The 24,153-nt window shown below is 39.1% G+C and overlaps 1 protein-coding gene across 1 annotated transcript in view; it reads left to right on the plus strand.

The window, feature by feature from the left end:
* PPP4R4 (protein phosphatase 4 regulatory subunit 4) overlaps nt 1-24,153 on the plus strand; it is a 108,808-nt gene that overhangs the window by 74,533 nt on the left and 10,122 nt on the right. Inside the window, exons 9-21 of the mRNA XM_024197128.1 lie at nt 1,412-1,534; nt 2,663-2,832; nt 4,630-4,749; nt 6,952-7,029; nt 9,039-9,122; nt 9,969-10,151; nt 12,782-12,887; nt 13,747-13,894; nt 16,678-16,822; nt 19,734-19,775; nt 19,881-19,955; nt 23,397-23,472; nt 23,896-23,976. Coding sequence (XP_024052896.1) covers nt 1,412-1,534; nt 2,663-2,832; nt 4,630-4,749; nt 6,952-7,029; nt 9,039-9,122; nt 9,969-10,151; nt 12,782-12,887; nt 13,747-13,894; nt 16,678-16,822; nt 19,734-19,775; nt 19,881-19,955; nt 23,397-23,472; nt 23,896-23,976 — 1,431 coding nt within the window. The remainder of the gene's footprint in view (nt 1-1,411; nt 1,535-2,662; nt 2,833-4,629; nt 4,750-6,951; nt 7,030-9,038; nt 9,123-9,968; nt 10,152-12,781; nt 12,888-13,746; nt 13,895-16,677; nt 16,823-19,733; nt 19,776-19,880; nt 19,956-23,396; nt 23,473-23,895; nt 23,977-24,153) is intronic.

Genomic DNA, 24,153 nt, shown 5'->3' on the forward strand with positions numbered 1-24,153 from the left:
GAATTGCACGTATTCTAGCCAGCAACAATTGTCTCCATGGGAGCATCTTGGTTAATTGAAGTGCACTGTTTTCAGCCATGTTCCCTATACTGAAGATTGCTGGGGTTAAGGAAAGCAATAGGAGCCAGCTATACTGGCTCTACATTTGCAGATAATCTCCACTGCTTTTTCACCATCAGAGAGGTACAAAAGATCAAAGTGGGCCAGAAACCTGGCCCACAGAGAGTATGCAAAAGTATCCTAATATGTCTGTGTGATGCAGCAGTTGTTATAGTCACTGTTCATTATTTACCAGTTAGTACTGTATATAGTAATATTCTTTTTTTCTTCAGAGCTGTTCAATTGTTTATCTTCATTAGCAGCCCCGTATTTTGCACAACAGCTCCCACTCCCACTCCTGTTTTTCTGACTTTACTGCACCTTCCTGGTACATAAGAGAGGAGCAAATATTTACTTAACAAGGAGTTGATCACGAATTATCAAAATAATCAACATATAAACCATGTGGAAAGCTACATAATGAAAAGCAGATAGTTTGGGGAGAATACCAATGAATGCAATTGGATTGTTTAACAGATAGCATTTGTTGGAACGGGTTACCTAAGGAGGTGGTGGAATCTCCATCCTTAGAGGTTTTCAAGGCCCAGCTTGACAAAGCTCTGGCTGGGATGATTTAGTTGGTGTTGGTCCTGCTTTGAGCAGGGGATTGGACTAGATGACCTCCTGAGGTCTCTTCCAACCCTAATCTTCTATGAGTCTATGATTTGTACCATTGGATACAGTAGTAGATTTATTTTCAAACTGTTGAGACTATCAATTTCACACTTCTGATGAAGTTTTTTACTTACTATTGCTGCAACAGCTGCTTTGGCTGTTGGAAAGGGGTTAAAGAGTGGTCAGAGGTTATGCACAGCCCTGCAGATGAATAGGAGGGAGCTCAGTAGGTTGAAAAGCTTCATTTCTAGCTGACCTTGAGATCCAAGGTAGCAGAACTCGCCCTGTCCCACCTTGACAAGCTCTCCCTTTATCCTCTTGCTCACCATATATCTTCTCCCTCTATCTCTTGGCTACTAGGTGTGTTGGTGGAGGCGAAGATGGGTGTGCTTCTTCACTTACCCACACACTGCAGGTCAGAGCCTGTGCTTGGAGAGCTTTTGTTGTCCCATCCTGTACAAATGAGGGACCTTCCCTAGAAAAGGGGGAGTGACCCATAGAGGCCTCAAAAGCTTCTACATTAAAATAAATAGATTTTACTCATACTCTTACTTAATTAAAATGTGGGTGTCAGCTAAACAAGAATCCCAGCTGCACTTTAAAGGACCTTGACATTTTTATCATAAAAGGGACATATGCTCTTCTTCAAGTGATTGAACATGAACAACTAACTTTACACATTTGTTTTGTTTTTCAGATGACAGAAGTCAAACTGTTCTCCCTTTAGTGAAATCATTCTGTGAAAAATCCTTCAAAGTGGATGAATCAATTCTTGTTTCTTTGTCTTTCCATTTAGGGAAACTATGTAATGGACTATATGGTATGATTTAATGATTCTTTTAAATTGAGTGACTCAATGTATTGTGAAGTATACAGATTAGAAAATGTCCAGATAGCCAACATTTATCAAGTGGAATGATAATTCAGAGTACAAAAACCCTCTGAAACCATCTGTAACATAAAGATTGGATTGTCTTTTTTCTTTTTAATATTTTCTCTACTTTCGTTGTTTTGTTTTGATGCCTAGTTTTGTTGCAGATTTCATCTTGAAGTGAGTGTGTTAGTTGTGGTTAAACTATAAACCTTTGAAAATAGGGCATGATATTAGTAATAAGGTGCTAGATGCTGTGCTATGTCTCCTCAGACACAGTACAAAGGGTTAGCCCAGGAAGAAATGGGAGCAAAGGAGGCTTTATGCCACTTTTGCACCACTTGGATTCCTGGCTACTCTCGGGGCTGAATCTGCAGCTCAGAATCCTCAAAGCAGTGAGCTGTACAGATGCTCCCCTTGCACCACCAGCATGTGTCCTGCACTGAGACCTATGAGGCTACGGCAGTGTAGGGCCACTTAGGTTAGCTCTAAACTGGTCCTGTATCATGGGATTTCTCCTCTAACTTTATGGTCCCTATACACCTATAAACTGGATAGGGGCTGGATAGAGATCAAAATCCAGCCCATTGATCCTTTAAGTGTAAGGTGAAATTCACTGTACTACAGGTGGCCCAGATAAACCCCTCCATGCTACTTAAACCCTTAAGGTCCCAAAGGCTTAATTTGTGCAGAGGGCTTTGTCTGAGCTCACTGAGAATGGTGGTGGTGTTCAAGGATTTGGAGGCAAGAAGGGGAATAAACGTGACCCTACCACTTTTAAAATATATTCGCAATCCTCCTAAATGAAACCCTTAATATTCTAAAAATTATATATTTCTAAAATACAGAAGTGAAGATTCCTTCTTCTAGGGGTAGGTTTAATTTTTCTGTAATCACTATTTCTCCCTACCACTTGCAATAAGGAAATGGTTCCTATTGGAGTCATTATATGAGAATGAATAGGGGAAATGGTTTATTTGATTGCTCTGGAAATAAACTCAAGTTGTTGGATATTGTTAGCTTTTTCCCTGATATTCTGTAACAAAAAACTTAAGCATTAGTGTTGTATTTTTAAAGGAATTTTTACTCCAGAGCAACACTTGAGATTTTTGGAATTTTACAAGAAACTTTGCACACTGGGCTTACAGCAGGAAAATGGACACAATGATAATCAGATACAACTTCAAACCCTAGAGCAAGAAAAGAAGTATATATCAGTAAGGAAGAACTGTGCTTACAACTTTCCAGTAAGTTAACTACTATTTTATAAAACTTACATTGTGCATATTAGCCACAAAACAGGAATAGATGTAAGATGTAAAATCTGTTACCATATAGTATATTGTGAACCAAATCCGAACTCCTGTGCAAAGCAAAATTAAATTGACTTAGTGCAGGGATTCTCCAAGAAGGCTTTGAGTAAAGCTAAGTTCTTGTCACAGATATTTTTAGTAAAAGCCATGGACAGGTCATGGGCAATAAGCAAAAATTCATGGAAGCCCATGACCTGTGGCGGACTTTCATTAAAAATATCCCTGACAAAAGAGAGAGAGAGGTGAGTTCAGCACCCATCGCTTCTAGGCGTTGGGGTCCCCTGCCACTGCAGTGAATGGGAGCTCTGGGGTCCCCCCACACAGCAGCTGAGCAGCTCTGGGGGGCCCCTGCTGCCTGCAGTGGCAGGAAGCTCTGGGGGGATCCCTGCCACCTGCGGTGAGTGGGAGCTCTGGGGTCTCCTGTCGCCCATGGGAGCTGAGCTGCTGTGGGGTCTCCTCACCCCCTGCTGCGGCTGGGAGTTCTGAGGGGTCCCCACTGCCCACTGTGGCTGGGAGCTGCAGGGTCCACCCACTGCAGCCAGGAGCTGCAGGGTCCTGTCACCGGGGGTGGGGGACGACGACGACTGGGAGCTACAGGGGGAGGGGGGAGCAGGAGGCTGGCTGGGAGCTCCAGCCCTGGGGCTGAAAATATCACAGGGGTCAATGGAAGTCATAGATTCTGTGACTTATTTTCATCCCCAAATCACAGAAAACCAGTGGTGAGTTTTGACCAAGACATTCCTGTCATCAAAGATCTCTCACATACACTGTTCCCTCAAAGCCTCTTGTACAATGGCATTGAAAGAACAGCTGTTTTGTAAGCTCTCCATAGCTGGGACCTCCCCACCCATTCTGCACAACTGGCTTTCCAAGGGGCACAGGATTTAGCTCTGAATGAGCTAAATATGCGTCTAACTCATGTACCCTCATGTATTTGCTAAATAAAAGGTCTTTTCACATATATAGAAATGAGGCTTTTATGCCTAAAACTATTGTTTCTATTAATCTGCCTTCTATTTTGAATGTTTACAGGTATCCTTTATATTTAAAGGATTTCTACATTTCTTTGTAGTCAACCTTATCAGCCACATTTTTTTAAGTTGGCTTAAAATGTGCACAAAGTACATAATTAGATATCTACTGGTTTACTTGAGCAAATACATGTTTTGTGCATACACAATGGTAGCCAAAATTTCAGAGATTGGCTTTGTTGCTGGCTAAACATGTAATTTATTTATTTGTTTTTAAAAGCTCCAATTGAAGGTTTTAGTTGTTTAGAGAATAATTTAAAATATGTAAAACTAAAGGATCCATATTCACAATACCAAGACTTTTTCCTGTCCTCCTGGAACTGACCCAATCGCTCAGAATATAGATTGCCCGTTAGTTAACTCATCATGAAATAATAGGTTCCTGTGCAAACTATCCTGTATTTCTCAATCTATCTCTTCGGAAGAAGCCTTGCAGCATGTCCAGAAGTTAGCTGATCCAAATTGTATCAGACCATGGGGGTAGGAGAGAGTTCCAGAGTTGAGGACCAGTCACAGAAAATGTCCTATCAGCAGCCCCCCCATTTTTAAATCAGTGTGTATTAGCTCAAATGTCCTGCTGATTACAGCAGCAGTGGTATCACACAGAGGAAGAGGTGATCCGTCCAGTAGCTGGAATCCCAAACATTTTGGCCCTATATGTGTACATTTGGATTAAAGACGCCATCTTATTTGTCCACAGGCCATGATTGTTTTTGTGGATCCGAAAAACTTCCATTTGGAACTATACTCTACATTTTTCTGTCTTTGTCATGACCCTGAAGTGCCAGTCAGATACACTATGGCTATTGGCTTATATGAAGTAAGTCCAGAAAGTTTTTTTGTTAGTACTTCAGATTTTTTTTTTGTGGGCTTTTTAATATTGTATGTGGTTTTGATACTTGTCTGCTTAAATTGACATTTGTTATATTTTAACTACGGAGTGCCTCAGTGAGAAAGCTTTGGAAAATTTGCTAAAATTCTTCAATTTATTGAAAGTCTTCTGATATATAATTATCCACTACACACCTTTTAAATATGTTTTAAGGGACTGGAAATTTAACTAGAAGGAGGTTGTCATTGATTTTGGTGAGGGAAGTTTTGGTGTGGTGGATTAGGAGGACAGCAGATAGGAAAGACTCCAGGACAGGAAATTTAAGTAGTGTAAATAAACAGTATGATCCAAAATTTTGGAGACAAAGGGCCAGAGGACAGGAATTGGGAGAAATAAGTGGAATTAAGGGAAAGAATTCTTCTCCTTCCCCTCTCCCCCCCACACACACATCCCAAACCAGTGGGGAGAGAGTAGATTTTAAAAAAAGTGAGAAGGATGGTATGTGAGGGAGACATGAGTGAGAGAAAGCGAGAAAGGAATATGCTGCATTTGATCTGATTCTGCAATCCTCTAGGACTGTAGGATTTGGGGCTTAGTTGACAGTGTGTGGAAGACATTGTAAGCACCAGGTCTAAGCAAAACATTGACTGAATTTTAATATTAACAGTTAGAAAGTTATAGAAATGTAACAAGTATGTATATTATAATTAACTGCTTGGTTTTGTATAAGCTGCACTGTATTGTTTTATTAAATATATTAGATGGCGTGGTTTTGTAGGTATTAATGATTTTTAAATGGAATGAATTGCACAAATGAATGTAAAATCCCCTTCCTCAATTTAATAATAATCCATACTCTTCAGATGGTGACTTTCATCCAAGGATTGCAGAGCTTTACTGTAAGCCTCAGAACAACTCAGGGCTCACTCTTATTATCCCCAATTTATAAACTGCGGAGAATGAGGCTGAGAGATTAAACAGTTTGTTGAAGGTGTTACGGTGAATTTCTAGTAGAGTTAGAAATAAGACCAGTGTGTCTTGACTCCCTGCTTTAACCTCTACACAACATTGCCGTAGAAGGAGATAATTGAAGCTAGTAGTCGAAATTGTATAACTAGCATATAATTCTGCAAAATCCTGTACTTCTTGTGTCTACCCCCAGACACCTTTAAAATGATATTTGAATAAATAAAAAGATTATTTTAGCCCTGTAAAAAGGACTCGTGAGATTACACTTGAAATGCTGTGCACAGTTAGGGTATGTTAATGTGTTATTATCATGTCATCAGTGTAATTAGTCAGCCAAATGTCACACAGATATCAGTAATTTATGATGCTTACCTCTAGTTGGATATATTTTTGATTTAATATGCTCTGTAGCCATTTCCTAAAATAAATTATATCCTTCCTCTTAGCTGGGGGTAAAAAGATTGTTAGCATGAGCTAAGTGAAACAAAGAAAATGATTAAAGAGTATCAAGTATTACCTCCAAAGGAAGCTATGATTTACCCCACATGGCTGAGAAGTCCAATTTCTTGACACTTTTCTCTTATTTGTTGCCATATGTTGTTATTGATTGTTTTAACATTGACATCAGGCTTATTGCAGAACTTTAAATGTGACTTGTGAATGCTAATCAAAAGTGCCAGCAGCCTTGGAGTTTATGAAGTGAGAACCTCAAATAGCAAAGATTAGGGAGGCTTAAGGCCCATAGCTGATGCCAAACCAACCTTTATTTCTTCAATTCCGCTGTCTGACTCTGTTACCTCTGTTACTGGAGCATGCAGCAGGCTGTTTTAAAAGCCCGGAATGTTTCTCTAAGTATTTGCAGGCCACCTTTAAAAAAAACAAAAACAACAACAACAACAACAAAACCACCTTTGGAATATAAACATTAGAAAAGGAAGCTCTTGTTAACCCAGTCTCAATGGCATGTTTAATAGTTATGCAACAGCCCTGGTGTTCATTTTGCATGCTGTTATAAAAGCAATGTTATATGCTAATGGCAGGAAAGTACATAACCTCAGCAATTTTAAAGTGCAATTTGTGGATGTTAGAGATTTGTTCAGCATCCCCACTTTCATATTTCTAGTCAAACCGTACTGAAAAGTAAATGCAGCTATTTGAACTGTTGTATTTCCATGAAACTAAAGTGTGTTGTTGTTTGTTTGTCTTACTGTCATTTTTTAGGTTGCTAAGCTTTTAGATTCGGGTGTGTATGTAATACATAAAGAACTGGTAACACTACTACAGGATGATTCATTGGAGGTAATATATTATTTGCTCTTTTTTATTTGTTGGTTACATTAATAATGCTTACCAACAATACAATAAACCAATATAATGAATGTTTGAAGTGAAAAGCTTTACTTTTGGTTCACATATTCTATAAAGATTCAAGGAGTCATTTTAGACTCAGATTTATCTTGGTGCCTTTGAAGGTGATGACTGTTGGAAAATAAAAGGGGAAAAAATAGGGGGATATTTCAAGTCAATAACCCTCCCCTGTTTTTATCATATTCAAAATTTGGTTGAACATGGTATAATTTATCAGAGGTGGCAGAAGCTCTCTTTGAATGGATACATACATACAGGTACATACAGAAATCTAAGCATACTAAGCATGGAGAATGGGGAGAATCAAGGAGCAGGAGGAAGTTGGAGTGTCAGAGGAAGTCCAGGTGGGTACTCTGTATAGGGAGGGGGGCGAAGTTGGGGTATCAGGATAGATGCTCTGCATGGAGAGTGGGGAATAGTTAGACCGTCAAGGAAGGAGTGGGAGTGGGGTGAGTGTGCTCCCTGGGGAGTGAGAAGAGCTATGGGGACTTTGCTGGAGTGGAACAGCCTGCTCCGGGCTGGGAAGTGGGGGCCCAATGGCTTGCACCAGAGGTGGCTGATCCCAGTCTAATCACCTGGTTTCCTACCTGCGCCCCAGACCAATCCTTGGCACTGCAGCAGCCGCTTGAGCCCCTCTGGGTCTCGCTCTTGCCTCTGCCCTCTGCACTCCTGGAGCCCTGCCTGGCTTGAGCTCACAAAACAACTTGCTTAAGAAGGATATGCAGGGTCAGAAACATAGATCACAATAATATTTCTGTTGCAGGGGCGCTAGCCCCCCCAACCCAGATTCCACTGCCCCTGTAATTTATCTAGATTGATTAATTTATAAAATTACATGTAAATCGATTAATTTTCAGGATACATAGATTATGGCGAGGTTTCAAGTTTTTGGGTTATTTTTCTTTCTCTGACTGAACGGAAGGTATGATAGTGTTGTGATTAAGGGACAGGACTTATAGAAAGGAGACCTAGATTTTTGTCCAGGGTCTGGCACAGACTCTGTGTAACCTTGGGCTACTTACCTAAATTTCATGTGCCTCAGTTTTGCCATGTGTAAAATACTTAATCATCTTGCAAAGATGTTGTGAGATTTTTGGTTCTCCATTGAAATGGCCAAATGATTAAATAAGAAAAAAGCAATTCAGTCCCAATGCAGTAAAATATTGAAGGAATTTCAACTCTCATCTTTAGCATGTGACTACTCCTTTTGAATTCAGTGGAATTATTCCAATATCTGGACCACTTTATTTTGTATAGGGCCATTGGCCAAGATATTGAAAAATGAATATGGATTTTGGGTGCCCAGCTTGAGACACCTTAAAAGGGCCTGATTTTCATAAAGCAGGTTCTCAGCACTTCTGAAAATTAGGCCCCTTTAAGATGTCTTAAGTTGGGCACTCAAAAATTGAGGATCTAAAACCATCAGTCATCAATTTAGGAGTTGTCCCTACAGTGTGTTTAATAGTGTTATTTCTAGTCTAGTTTTAAATGCCCCAAGCTTTCAATGGCATGTTATTCTGCATTTCCAGTGTATTATATTTTACTCTATCAAGTGCAGTTTTGCTAAAGCTGGATAAAAAAAGAGTTTTAAGTTTTGTCTGGCAAAAATTGTCCAAAATATATTTATTTGCTTTCATATCTGATAAAGTTCTTACTAAACTGTCTTACGAAACTGCTGAGGTACATAGAAAGATAGTTACATTTTAATATTTTATATTGTGAATACTTTGGTTTAAAAGATCTGACTGTATTATGGGTATGATCTTAGTAACATCATCAGAACAAAGAATGGGACCTGATTCTCCTTTCATTTATGTTGGTGTAAAAGAGTAGTAATACCACTGAAGTCAGGAGGGACTTACCAGTGTCAAACTTGTGTAAGAGAAGAATCAGGCCAAGTAAATTTACAAACATGATTAATCCAACATTTCTTTAAATAGGTATTAGATGCACTGATAAGTCACCTTCCTGAAATTCTTGAACTTATGACTACTGGAGGAGAAAACAGTGGATCAGAAAGCAAGGTAAGCAACCTGTGTTTTGTAGTTTAGTTCTAAACATGAAGGAGGTTAGTACTGAAGTTGTTTCACATATGTAATGCTCATTGAAATCACTGAGAGTCTGTTTTCAGAAGGACTATGGGACCAGATCCTGATGCTGATAAAACTGCAAACTGACATTTGTATTTGTTTGTTTATTTATATACATATCAAGAGGGAGAGATAATTATATAGATATAAGGCCCTTCTGTACAATGCAAAAATTTTCAGTTTACACATACTTTCTTTCTGAATAAATAACCACAAAGTTTCCAAAAGGGATCAAATTTTCAAACATAGTTGCTAAGTTGCATCTAAGTTGTGCAATTGCATCTTTGTGGTTTCATAGTCAAAGTACTGTAGTTGCATATGTCTAATAGTGATTTGTATGCACATCTGGGTAACTTTATGTAGAATTGCCCTTTCAGACAGTTAATCCTTTTAGGAGGAATGATGGCCTTGTGATTAGGGTACTGAACAAGTACTTGGGAGACCTGGGTTCTACTCCCAGCTCTGCTACATACTTTCTCTGTGATCATGGGCAAATGCCTCAGTTTTCCCATCTGTAAAATGGGGATGATACTACCTTACCTCACGGGCATGCTGTGAGTACAAATTTATTAATGTAGTTTGTCCATTGCTGGGGGGCCATATAAAAACATGACTGGATAAATGGATTTTGCATATGCAAAAACACAGGCTATCATCTTAAAATAGAAACAAATCAGTCTTGTAGATTTCTAAATTAACATAATTTTTAGGCTTCAATTAATACTGTGTCATAACAAATTGAGATTTTAAATTTTTAATGTTTTTATTTTATATTTTTAGTTATTGACTGTCCCTGACTTGATTCCAGCACTAACGACTGCGGAACAGAGAGCAGCAACTTCTTTAAAATGGAGAACTCATGAGAAGTTACTACAAAAATATGCATGCCTGCCTCATATCATATCAAGTGATCAGATTTATTATCGTTTTTTGCACAGAATGTTGACAATCATTATGACAAATGTGAGCCCCAAGCTCTCTCTATCTCTCTTCTATTGTTTTCATATTTGTTTCTGATGCTTTAGACTGACTAATGCAATATAAATAATACCTTTATGTACTATTTATTTTATTTAAACTTAGTATTTATTATATTATCTTCTATAGAACAAAGTTAGGTTGTTCACTGGTTTTATCACATAAGACTAAGAAGATGCTCAAAGAACAAAAACACACCTTTCATAGGAAAAGTTGGACTTAATTAACATTTCATGAAATTGCCATGTATTCTTTTCTGGATTTCCCTTCCAATGCCATTGCTGATTCTCAATAAGTTTTTGTGTAAATCAAAATTTTTTCGTCTGAAAAATGAATCTTTTGCTTGATCCCTTAGCTTACTTTATATTACACTCTTTCTTATGTGACATTTAATTCCATGGAGTAAATTGTGCTTTAGAAAGACTGGACTGGGGCTTTGTTAAATTAAATTCAAGGAGGAAGAGTACTATAAAAGAGCAGCAGTTGTTGTTTATTTTTGGTAGCACTAGTAGTGTGCTAAGTGATTTCCAAAAACAGTAGAAAGTGCAGTCCCTATACCAAGGAGCTTAAACACACACAAAAAAAGGATGAAGAGAGTAGAGAAAGTGGGTAAACTATATAAAAAAAGGTCAAAGTTGATGGGCCCAATTCACCATTGCATTACTCCAGTTTTAGATCAGTGATATGCCAGTGATTTCTGTGGAGTAATGCAATGGTAAATCAGGCCTCATATTGCTTACTAGCAATAATAGGAGACAAAATGTGCATGACAGTTAAATGATTTTAGTTAAAACTAATATATTTTAAAAAGAAATGGATGTGGGAGCTCTTTATTATTTTCGCACACTGGGACATATGAATAAAATATGAATGGTAAACTTTTTGCAGTGCCATGACCTACTTCATTGTGAATATTTGGTAACTATATAAAAAGCTGACCCATAAACATTGGTTGTCGGAAAATGAATGCCAGAAAAGCAAAACATTTTTAGTTTTCACCCAACAACCAAAATATTTCAATTTGGTATGCTACTGTGCTGCTTCATGAGAGCTGTAGTTCAGTTGCTTCATGCTCCCAGTCTCCTCTCCTGTCCAGGCTCCTTGGTCGGACTACATATCCTATTATGCACCATTGTCTTCCCTCTGGGTGAGAGGAGGCAGTACATTATGGGAGTCCCACAGCCATGTTGTATCATGGGATATGAAGTCCGGCTGGGGAACTCAGCCCCAAAAGGAGAATGAGGACATGAGGCAACTGAACTACATCTCCCATGAGGTATTGCAGTAGCAAATCCGAATCCAGATATTTTGGGTTTTGGTTGAAAATGTTTTGGTTTTAAGAATTTTTTTTAACAAAAAAAAAAATCAAATTTTTCTGCAGAAAGCTATCGCTTTTCAGGACTCTTTTTTGTGTGTCTTAAAGTTAAGCATGTGCCTAAGTGCTTTACTTGAATAAGGATAGAATTAAACACATGCTTAAGTGCTTTGTTGGATCATGGATAAGGCTACGTTTATGTCACAGAGGTCATGGAAGTCACGGAATCCCTGACTTCCAGAGATCTCCATGACATTCTCAGCTTCAGTCCCAGGGGCTGCTGCACTCTGGAGCTGGCAACCAGTGGGGTTTTGACAGGGTTCCAGTGACGGGCTGACAGTGGCAACAGGTGACTGGGGGGGTGGCCTGCAAGGTTCCAGTACAGGTGACAGACTCCTGAGGGGGCCCTCCTCAGGGTTCCAGTAACGGGTGACAGCCTCGTGTGGGGGGTGGGGGATGCCTCGGGCAAGTGGCTGAAGGTATCCCATTTTCTCTTTGGGAAATATGGTCACCCTGCAGCTCCTAGCCGCCCTAGGCAGAGGACCCCCCACCCTGAAGCTTCCAGCTGCTGCAAGTGGAGGGGATCCCCACAGCTCCCAGCTATCACTGTGGCAGGGGAAACAATGGAGCTGCAGCAGCAAAAGTCACAGACAGGTCACGGCTTCCGTGAATTTTGGTTTATTGCCCGTGACCAGTCCGTGACTTTTATTAAAAATAACCATGACAAAATCTTAGCCTTAATCATGGGTCAAAATTATAGGTCTGTAAATACTACGCACATCAGGAGCCATGCAGACCCACAAAAACTGAAATTAAAATGCAGTATACAGTAAGTTATGTTCTACATGCGCCTAGAGCACAATACAGGTTCAATGTTAAACATTCAGACCTTTTTAAACATCTGAATTTGTTCCTAAATTTTATGGAACCAAATTTTTTCAACCAGTTGTGCCTATAAATTATTGTTTGGCTGTTATCAGCCTGGAAAGTGACAATTGTTTGAATTAAAGAAGAGGTCTAATTAGATATTAATGGAGTGTATTTGTAAAAATACTTTATCTGAGTAGATATTAAAAAGCATTTTAACTTGAAGTGTAATATCTGTTAACCTTAGAATGAAAAAATAATGTAGAATATATTGCAAGGGGAAAAAAAGGAAAATAAAGCCACATGCCAAAATATCACACTTTCAGAAGGAACCTGATGAGTTGTTGTCTATTTTTCTGTTGTAGTTGATAGTGTCCAGAAGTACCTATACATGCCTTTAGATGTTTTAACTGTATTTCCTGTTTCTTTTAAGAATGTTCTCCCTGTCCAAAAAGCAGCTGCTCGAACTCTCTGTGTTTATTTACGCTATAATCGCAAACAAGAACAGAGGCATGAAGTCATTCAGAAATTGATTGAACGTAAGCAGTAATTTTTTCTTGATTACTTTATGAGAAGCAAATTAATTCTGGTAAACGAAAAGGAGATGGTGCTTAGGGTTGTACTCTGTAACCATATAATCAATGAAGAAACAATATTCAGAAGACATACGGGACCACCAGTTTGGCCCACAGTGTCATCAGATAACACGTGTGAATATGTACCACAGCTATGCAAAGTACTCAGCAGGAAGAGTCTATGCAGGAAATCTACAATTTGCTGAAAGATCCTGTAAACCACACTGCTGGAATTCAATATTTTTAGCTCAAGGTGCTGTATTATACAAAGCACAGTTGTTCTTAGAAAATAGAACACTAGAGGCTGCATTTTAAAAAGTGCTGAATGATAAGTTTTCTGAAAAATGAATAATATATAGAGGATTTAAATAATTTAAAAGCAGCTGACAAGTTTGACCTACTGATCTGTACTGTAGTTCCTCAAAAATTGCATAGAAGGGTGAAAAGCCCTCATTAATGATCCTTAGTGTTTACACAGCTCTAGATTCATGCACCTGATATATGGTATGAAATGCACGAGTTTCTGTTCCATGAACCAGCTGTGTCACTTGGTAGTTCTGATGTTTCAGTGGGCTAATCAAACACAGAGGATGAAATTCTGGCCCCCATTGAAATCAGTGGCAAAACTGCACTGTCTTCAGTGGGGACAGGATTTCAACCAGAGAGTGAATTTGAGATAGGCTGACATGCTGGGGTTTGTGACAAGTTTATTGGCCCCATCACAATCCTTAAAATCACTTTCAATCTCAGGCTAATCTTTGAGACATGAGCTATTTCATTCTGAAAACTTTACAGATAACCTTTTTGGGATTTTATTTTCCAGAGCTGGGCCAAGGAAAAAGTTACTGGAACAGACTTCGTTTTTTAGACACCTGTGAATTCATTATGGAACTGTTTTCCAAATCATTCTTCTGTAAATACTTCTTTCTACCTGTGCTTGAGCTTACCCATGATCCAGTAGCAAATGTGAGGTATTGTACCAATTGTATGAAATCTTATATGGAAAAAAACAACCCTATTAGTTTCATGGTGTATGTTAATATAATATTAAATGGCTTCTTTAAATAAGTTGAGTAACAGGGCTAAGATTTTCTATGATAGTTTAGAAGATTATAAAACATCCAGAAGAACATGGTATGATAGGACACAAAAGCATGGTTTTTATAAAGTTAAATCTTGCCTATTAATCTACTACAGCATGTCAACATAATAGTGGTTAGAGGAGGACCATATGATATCACTTATTTGTACTTTTACAAAGACCTTTATAGGTCTATTAAAAAAATTAGATGCCTGATTCAAGACCCATTAAAACGAATGGGAGTCTCTCCCATTGAATTAATTGAACTTTTGATCAGCCCTCAGTTGGCACAATATGAAGGCTAAAGTACTGACTTAAATAGAAAATGTCTAGGACAGAAAAAAATAGGAATAAATTATCAGTTTTCAACATAAAAGATTCACTGTGGGGTGCCTGCAGGTTCTGTGCATGGATCTTTATTGTTTAATACATTTGTTAATGATCTGGAAGCGAACTGAACAGTGCAGTAGTGAAATTTGTGTCAGTCACAAAGTTATGTACGTTAATCAAGACGAGAAGACTGTGAGGAACCTCAGAAGGACTTAACAAAGTTAAGTCAGCAGAATGGCAGATAAAATTTATTGATGACAAATACAACTTTTTTTTTAAAAAAAGAGACACATTCTGTAATCCATTGGAATATAAAAATAAAACCTAAATATTAAATGTGAAATAATTTCTCTTTGAATGTTGGGAATATTATTTTTTTTACATTATGTATAAAGTTCTACACATGTGTACCTAGGGTTGTGTAAAAATTGTATTATTCTGATATTATATTGTATATTTGAGAAATGGTGATCATGTAACAACACTAACTCATTTGAAAAAATACTAACTCCGAATGTATGTGCAAAAGAGGGCACAGTTAAGGTTGCACAAACAGCCTTATCTTTGTCATGTCCAAACTTTAGAGTATTTCACTTTGCAACCTTAATATTCTTTCAATATAGTTTTTGCACGAGAATGGTATAGTGAAGGTAGTGGATCTTCTGTTTACTCTTACCACTAATACAAGAACAAAGGGATATTCAGTGGAATTAAAATGCAACAAATTTACCACTGATAAAAAGGAAATGCATTTTACAGAATGCATCAGTAGCCATTGTCACAAGTTATCAGCATGGCCAAAAGCTTAGCAGGATTCATAAAAGTGAATATGGATATTGAGAGCATCCACAGTTGTATCAGTATGCTAAAAATAAACAGTGATTTAAAACCTCATATATCCTGGCATAAATCAGCTACTAACTGGTGGGGTTAAGTAAAAACTTCCTCTGTGGACATCTTATTCCATAATTTTCTTTTTGGGGGTTATTTTAACTTTCTCTCAAACATCTGGCACTGGCCATTCCAATTGCCCATTGACCAGATCCGATACAGCATTTTTTATATTTCTACTCTTATATTTCAGTACGTACACAGTGTTTCAGATTCCACATTTTGTAATAATATAGTATACTATTTTTGTACTGATGGCATTATAGAAAATGATTTCAGGGTTGTAAATATATTCGTTTTCTATATCTGAAGATCTGTTTGAAAATAAGGACATTTTGCTTCCTGTATTTATATTTATTTCTTTAATCAAACTGAATTTATATTATGAAATCAGAGAATCATTGAAGAAAACTGAAAAATGTTAAATTTGCTGTTTTGAGAAAATGGCCTCAAAAATTTAGTTTCATAGCTGACAAGGTACAGCTTTGTGTATATGATTCCATTACAATAAAACTCTTTTTTTAAAGAGTCTCTGCAGGCATTTTCTACTGTGTAAAATTGAGTTATTTTAGAAAGATATTAACAGTTTCATGCAGTATAGTCAGCCATTATGGAGAACAGTACTGGAAAGCCTATTAAATACTTTATAGAATTTTGAATGTTCAGTGATATTGTATCAGGCAGTGACAACTTTATCATTTCAATGTGAGCACCTGCAAAACTGCTAGGAGTCAGAAGTGCAGCCACATTTCATTATCCCATCCAGATTTACCCTGAATTCTTTAGAGGGTCTCCTCCCCTTCAGCCTTACCTCCACCCGGTAGCCCTTTCATGTGATCATTCATCTTCAGGTCAGGGAGAGTTTGTTTAGACTAAATCATCTAGCAGTGTCACAATATAGAGCACTTCCTCTCCTGCAGTAGCCTGGAAGACCAGAGTCCAAGAGTAACATTTAGAAAAGTGTCTAAAGTCCTATTTTCAAAAGGGACTTAGGCACTTAAGAGTCTAAATCTCATGGAATTTCAATGAGACTCAGGCTCCAAGATGCCAAAGAACCAGACACTTAAGGGAGTGCAGCACCTGCATGCTTTTGAGAATCCCACCAGGCACCTATCTAGACCTTTAGGTGCCTAAATACTTTTAAAAATCTGTCCCTAAGTCCCTTTTTTGAAAATAGGACTCCGGCTCTGAAGTCACTTAGGTGCCTTTGAAAATTTTACCCTGGGACTGGAAATAACTTACATTTTAAGTGTTGCTTTTCACATTCTTCAGCTTTGCTTTTCATTCTTACCTAGTCAAAGGACTTCATAAAAATCAAGTTTAGAGTTAGGCTCGAAAATAAAAGCAGATATGAAGTGGAGTCAAATTGGCTACTGCTTTTATTAAACAATGGAACCAAGTATTTGCTCACTATCTGCATTAGAAGTTAAATATGAATTCCTTTTCTTACAGAATGAAGCTTTGCTATTTGTTGCCAAAAGTGAAATCTACCCTGAAGGTTCCCACGGACAAACATTTACTTCAGCAGTTAGAGTTGTGTATAAGAAAACTTCTGTGTCAGGAAAAAGATAAAGATGTCTTGACTATTGTAAAACGAGTAAGTATTTTTCTAATCAAGGAACATTTTATGTTGCAGCTGTCACTGTAAATTAAGACTATTGATATCCTGGCTTCAGTCTTTGCTCTTGAGGTTGGGATAGGAGGTCAAGGACTCTGTTATCCTTTTTGTCAGTTTGAACAATTGGAATCAGAGAAAATGTCAGATTGAAAGATATTATATTCTGCTGAATTTAAGACAAGGAGATATTTTCTTGGTTTCTTAAAATACAGTTAACTGCTTGACACTGTGAGTCAGGCTTTCTTGTTTAGTGATTGTCTCAGCCTGCTCCAAGGGTAGCAGTATGAATACAGGTATGGGAAGAAAGGTTCACATTGGTAAAAATAACCAAGAATCCTTGAAGTATAAATGTTTTGCAATTGTTTCTATTCTTTAGTGACAAGATGCATTTTCTTAGTGCTAGATTGTACTTATTCCCAACACAGCCACTCAGGAAAGAGGTGGGAAGTAAAAATGGCCTCTTCTCCCAGTGCAGCCAGTTTAGGACTACCTGGATTGCAGTCTTTATGGATGCATGCCAGCTGTTTCCCCCTAAGAGTGTGTGGGCGGGGTATAGATTAAATATAGCTTTGCCTCCTCATATACGTCAGCCAGCAGAATGAGTATGCTACATCCCATAAAAGGCTGGGGGTCATCACAAATTACTCTACCTCTCCCCCACTCCTAGTTTAACAGGGGAGCCCCAAGAGATATTGACAGTGTCTGCATTACTCTCATGCCCTCACTTTAGCACAGTGTAGCTAACTTTAGATCATATATAAATGGCACAATTTAGCCCTTCCTTTGTGAATCAGAGTGGGATTTGGTGAGAAAACAGACCTCTATGAGTATTTTCTGATTGCAGCATTAACTTCTCAGCAGATGGGTTGTTATATAAGCTCATGGAGGATGCTTACATCAACTATGGGTCCATCAACTTGGCTATTAGTCAAGATGGTTAGGCACACAAATCCATGCTCTGGGTTTCCCTAAACATGTAACTCCCAGAAGCTGGGACTGAATGACAGGGGATGGATCACTCAATATTTGCCTCGTTCTGTTCATTTCCTCTGAAGTGTCTGGCACAGGACACTGTCAAAAGACAGGATATAGGATACAGACCATTGGTCTGACCCAGTATGGTCATTCTTATGTTCTCAACAATACAATAATGTTTCTTCAGTTTTAAAAAAATCCTTACAAATGGGACCCCTATTAAGGTATGTTAGCAACAAGAAGGAGGTCAGGGAAAATGTGGGACCCTTACTGAATGGGCGAGGCAACCTAGTGACAGATGATGTGGAAAAAGCTGAAGTAGTCAATGCTTTTTTTGCCTCGGTCTTCACAGACAAGGTCAGCTCCCAGACTGCTGCACTGGGCAGCACAGTATGGGGAGGAGGTGAGCAGCCCTCAGTGGTGAAAGAACAGGTTAAGGACTATTTAGAAAAGCTAGACATGCACAAGTCCGTGGGCCCAGGTCTAATGCATCTGAGGGTGCTGAGGGAGTTGGCTGATGTGATCGCAGAGCCATTGGCCATTATCTTTGAAAACTTGTGGCGATTTGGGGAGGCCCTGGATGTTTGGAAAAAGGCAAATATAGTGCCCATCTTTAAAAAAGGGAAGAAGGAGAATCCGGGGAACTACAGACCAGTCAGCCTCACCTCAGTCCCTGGAAAAATCATGGAGCAGGTCCTCAAGGAATCCATTTTGAAGCACTTGGAGGAGAGGAAGGTGATCAGGAACAGTCAGCATCGATTCACCAAGGGCAAGTCATGCCTGACCAACCTGATTGCCTTTTATGATGAGATAACTGGCTCTGTGGATATGGGGAAAGTGGTGGACATGATATACTTTGACTTTAGCAAAGCTTTTGATACAGTCTCCCATAGTATTCTTGCCAGCAAGTTAAAAAAGTATTCATTGAATGAAATGACTATAAGGTGGATAGACAGCTGGCTAGATTGTTGGGTAGTGATCAACGGCTCGATGTATAGTTGGCAGCAAGTATAAAGCGGCGTGCCCCAGGGGTCTGTCCTGGGGCCAGTTTTGTTCAACATCTTCATTAATGATCTGGATGGTGGGATGGATTGCACCTTCAGCAAGTTCGCAGATGACACTAAGCTGTGGGGAGAGGTAGATATGCTGGAGGGTAGGGATAGGGTTGCCAAGAAGGCTAACAACATATTGGCTGCATTAGTAGGAGCATTGCCAGCAGACCGAGGGAAGTGATTATTCCCCTCTATTTGGCACTGGTGAGGCCACATCTGGAGTATTGCATTCAGTTTTGGTCCCCCCACTACAGAAAGGATGTAGACAAATTGGAGAGAGTCCAGCGGAGGGCAACGAAAATTATTAGGGGGCTGGTGCACATGACTTGTGAAGAGAGGCTGAGGGAACTGGTCTTATTTAATCTGCAGAAGAGAAGAGTGAGGGGGGATTTGTTAGCAGCCTTCAACTACCTGAAGGGGGGTTCCAAAGAGGATGGAGCTAGGTTGTTCTCAGTGGTGGCAGATGACAGAACAAGGAGAAATGGTTTCAGGTTGCAGTGGGGGAGGTCTAGGTTGGATATTAGGAAAAATTATTTCACTAGGAGGGTGGTGAAGCACTGGAATGGGTTACCTAGGGAGGTGGTGGAATTTCCATCCTTAGAGGTTTTTAAGGCCAGGCATGACAAAGCCCTGGCTGGGATGATTGAACTGGGGTTGGTCCTGCTTTGAGCAGAGGGTTGGACTAGATGACTTCCTGAGGTCTCTTCCAACCCTAATCTTCTATGATTCTATGAAGGTATTGAATGTCAGTATTTTAAACTTTTCTACCATGACAAGTTTCCCTTTAAGCTAAAATTTAGCATGTTCTTGGAGTTATTGGACAGCTTAGGGTAAAAATATTATTTTAACTTCTTTTTTTATAGACGGTGTTAGAATTGGACAGAATGGAAATCTCTGTGGATGCTGTAAGTGCCTTCCAACTTTTACACTTGCAAGTGAGAGTTAAAAATGTATGGCATGATATATTGTTATTTCTATTACTGTTTTGTTTTATTTTAAACTTTAATCAGTTTCAGAAAAGGTTTTATGAAAATGATTTGTTGGATCAAGAGAAAGAAAGAGAAGAACAGCTCCTGTTGGAAATGGTATGTTTTTTAATATAATATGCCAGCCATAGTTTCATACTTAAAGCTAAATATTAATGTATGCTGTGGGAAGGTGACTCCAGGGTATGGGTGTAGTGAAGTCTGTATTATGGAGGTGCACTGGGGTCTACATAGTTTCCTTTTCAATTGTAAAGTAGGGTTAAATCCCTAAAAACAACATAAACCTCCCTCTATTACCTATATTACACAATGTCAGTTAGGAGACTGAATTTTTGGAGAAATTTCACACTTGAAAGCCCTGTAGCTTAAAAAATGTTAAGCACTTTAACAACACTCCTTTATGAAATTTTCCAAGGGAGCCTCATGTTTTGGCAGACTTTTGTAATGTAATGATCTAAATACTTCAAAATTCGCACTCAGCTTCAGTATGCAAAAAAGCTAATGTCATAACTTTTCTTGTGTGCCAAGAAAGCCAAAGGAGGCTGTGTATCTGCTGTAGGCTTTCTTAATAAGAAAGAAGGGGTTGGAGCCAGTGACAGCTGCAGCCCGGCAGGGGGGAGGCTCAGTGTGGGTTGCATGGAGCACAAGGGGCTAGGAGGCACTCAGGAGCCACTCAGTGTTGGAAAAGAAGGCAGATAAATGCTATTGCTTCCCTGCCGCTCTGGCTTCTGAATCTACTGTGGTTCACTGGAGCTGTAAACCTGGCAGAACTCTGCAGCTGGCACTCCCCCGGGTAGTCTACCATATCCCTGGATGCTCACACTCCAGCCAGTCAGCTCTCCGTATGCCTATACTGCAAATAAAAACCCACAGCTGACCCGTGGGGCTCAGGCTGCAGGCCTGTGTCACTTCAGTGTAGATGTTTGGACTCAAGCTGCAGCCCAAGCTTTTGGATCCTTCCACCTCACAGGGTCATAGTGCCCTGGCTCCAGCCCAAGCACGGAAGCCTACACTGCAATTTCAACAGGCCCTTAACCTGAGCCCTGCAAGCCTGAGTTAGCTGGCCTGGGTAAGCCATGGGTTTTTAATTGCAATGTAGGCAGGTGCCAGTTGCTCCCTGACCTGTCTGGTGTGTGAGAGCTGAGGGCCTGATAGGTTTTGGAGGAGGATTGCCTGCTTTAGCACACCACCTCTTGTTCACAGTGGCAGGACTCCTCTCAAACGAGCCATCACAGGTTCAACACTGACCTGGAAATACTACCTTGTCCTTCCAACACTGCTACAGAGCCCTCATACCTGACCTTCTTTGTTCTCTGCAGACACCACTGAGCCTCTTGTGCTGGGCACTGGCATCCCCAGCTCAAGCTCCATTCACCAACACCTTAGGCAGCCTCTCTGCCCTGCTCAACTTCCTCTGCTGATCTCAAGCTCCAGCCAGATCTAGGTAGCAAGGCTGTCTTGTGAGCTCAGTCAAGGGGTGAGATTGGATGAGTGCCTGGGCAGGAATGCCTAAGGGGCTTATCCGACTAATTTCTGAGCTGACTTCCCACCCCTGCTTTGCAGTTCTATACTCAGTTCAGTCCCAGTGCCCACCTCTACCCAGATTTCTTGCATTTGGAACAGGGAAGTAGGAGCTGGCTTGGGCACAGGTGCTTGTGGATTGGGACTAATTCAGACTCCCCGAGCTTCCCTATCATGCTTCCCCTTTATAGCATGCTCATGTTAGCTTGGCCTGGGCCTGGTGGAGCTATGCTGCATGCTCCTGACCACACCTACCTCTGTCGGAGCCCCATACCCTCTACTGCCACAACCCCACACTTGTATGTCCTCACCCGCGTCCCTAATGCACCTCTCCCCACTGAGACTCCCACACCTCCTGGTTGTCCCCTGCCAGAGTACTGTAGTGTCTTACCTGAAACACACCTCGGCAGTCCCATATTCCCACCGCAGGCATATCCCGGCACCTCCAACTGGCCCCAAGCCAGAGCCTCACACTCCCCTCAAAGGCATTGCATGTATCCAATTGCTCAAGCTTAACTCCAGCCTCAGAACATTTTAGTTAGAAGTAACACATTCTACATTAGTATAGTAAAAATATGAGATGATGGTGAAATGTCTCAGTCTCACTGAGGCTGGAATTAAGTTGTGTGTTCGAGCATGGTTTTGAGGAACTTGATGTGTTCGGTGTGTGGTTGCATGAGGAGTGTGAATACATCTGGTCAGTATGAACTAATCTGGTTGTTAATGGTGCATAAATTGGTGATTTTCTTGATTTCAATTATTTAGTTAATTGGAACTACACTTGAACAATCTTGACCATGATTTAATGAAGTTTTTTTGTGTGGATAGTAACTAGAACTCTAAATCAAAGAAAAAAATAGTCCTTTCTAGGTTCAGTTGGTGTGTGTATTATGAGATGTGGTACAGGAAAGCAAAGATAATGTTACGTAGCTTGGAGGGGGAGGGATCATGCTTACTCTGTTTGGAAAGCACCAAGCACACTGAAGAAGTTACTAGAAATAATTTGACTGAAATGATATTTCATGCATAGATCTATAATTATGTGTACTATCTGTTATAAAACTAGCTAATAGTACAGATGTGAAAATGAGTTTAGTAAAATATGAGAAATTATTATATTTGGTTCAAATACCTTGTTTTCAATAGAGGCTTATTAACTCCAGTAAATACTGTAGATGCTAATTTTAGAGAAAGCATAAAGCTTGAAAAAATACATTGGTTATATCAGTTTGGATTTAAATATTGTCCATCTATGTTGATTTTGTATCTTCATGCTGTTCATTAGCCAGACCTTTAAATTCCATATGTAGTCTAGAATCATAGTAGCCACATTGCACAATAGATACAGCATTTCCATTTTAAACACCCAATTTCTGTGTTACAGCTTCTCATCTTTCTGGCTAACATTTCTCTTGCTTGATCTCGGCCTACAAGCATCTTTTTGAGATAGTTTAATAAAAATCAAGAAGCTTTTGAGTTGTAAGAATCTGAATAAATAGTAATTTTCATCTGTTAAGAAATTTTTCAGAGCCCTTCCTCTGCTTGGTTAATTCAAAAGCAGGTATACTTTAAAGCGTCGCACTTAGCTTGTGCAAAGTCATGTATGAGGAATTATTTTGTTTTGTTTGTTTTTGTTTTGTTTCAAGAAATGTGTTTTTAAAAGAAGACAATACATTGTCAAAACCAACATACTGAGCATAAATTAATTACCATTTTTCATGGAGGGAAACATTAAGATCAAATTTCCTGAGTCAACTTTACGTTGTGTTACCCTACTCTTTTGTTATGATCTCTACTACAGTAAAAGCACACTAGATCATTCAGAGTTTTTACTGGGTTCCAGCCGATATTCATTAGTGAACACATGACAGTGTTATTGATAGAGGGGGACTATGTTCAAATAATTGAGAGAAGAAATTAATTTGTAGGTTGGTGGGTTGGGAGCATGCTCATTTACAGGAGGTCTTCAACCTGTGTGGAGTGTAAATTCTCATTCTTATGAAATTGTTTCCATAATAGGAACAATTAGAAAAAGAGAAGCAGCAGAATGAGGGAAGGTCTACCAGTATCAGTGATAAAATATTCGAAAAGAAGCGTAAGTTTTTTGTTTTTGTGGGTTCTTGTTTTTATTTTAGAGGGGTGATTCTTGGTAAATGAAGTTAATATAGTATTGTTTTAGGAAACATGATGGTGGGTGTTTAACTTAGTAACGAACTCTTGTTGTTTTGTCATGCTTTTCTTAAAAAAGGGTGATTTATAAAAAATGGTTTTGGTGTGTTACATAGCATAGTATTGATTTTCATTAATAAAATACATGTCCAATACCATGTTTTCTGCTAAGAAGGTAGTAGTATAATTGTCTGTCTGCCTTTTATTTCTAAGGTGCCACTATCATACTATTATAGTATTATTACTATTTCACCCAGCATCATACCAGAGTTATATATAATATTTTACATCTTTATGTAAAGTAAGGCTATTTATCAGAGTGCAGTATTTACGATAAACTTTGTTTTAGGTAGAGACAGTAAAACATCATCAACTTTGTCAAAAAGTATATCTCTTTCTGTTTCTGGAAGCTCTTCAAGTGCATCAACAAGTAAGAAACAACTCTTTAAAAATTTTCTAGGATACTTGTATCTCTCCTGTGTAAGTTTGAAAACAGACAAAGATACCATTGATTCCCCTGGGGCCAGCCTTTCACCTGTTGTGCACATAAGAAAGCATTGCAGTTAGAGAACACGTGGTCTTTTTACACTTAAATATTTTCTTGATT

The sequence above is a fragment of the Terrapene carolina genome, unplaced genomic scaffold (genome assembly GCF_002925995.2).
Source record: "Terrapene carolina triunguis isolate 2854851 unplaced genomic scaffold, T_m_triunguis-2.0 Scaffold96, whole genome shotgun sequence".
NCBI classification, from domain to species: Eukaryota; Metazoa; Chordata; order Testudines; family Emydidae; genus Terrapene; species Terrapene triunguis.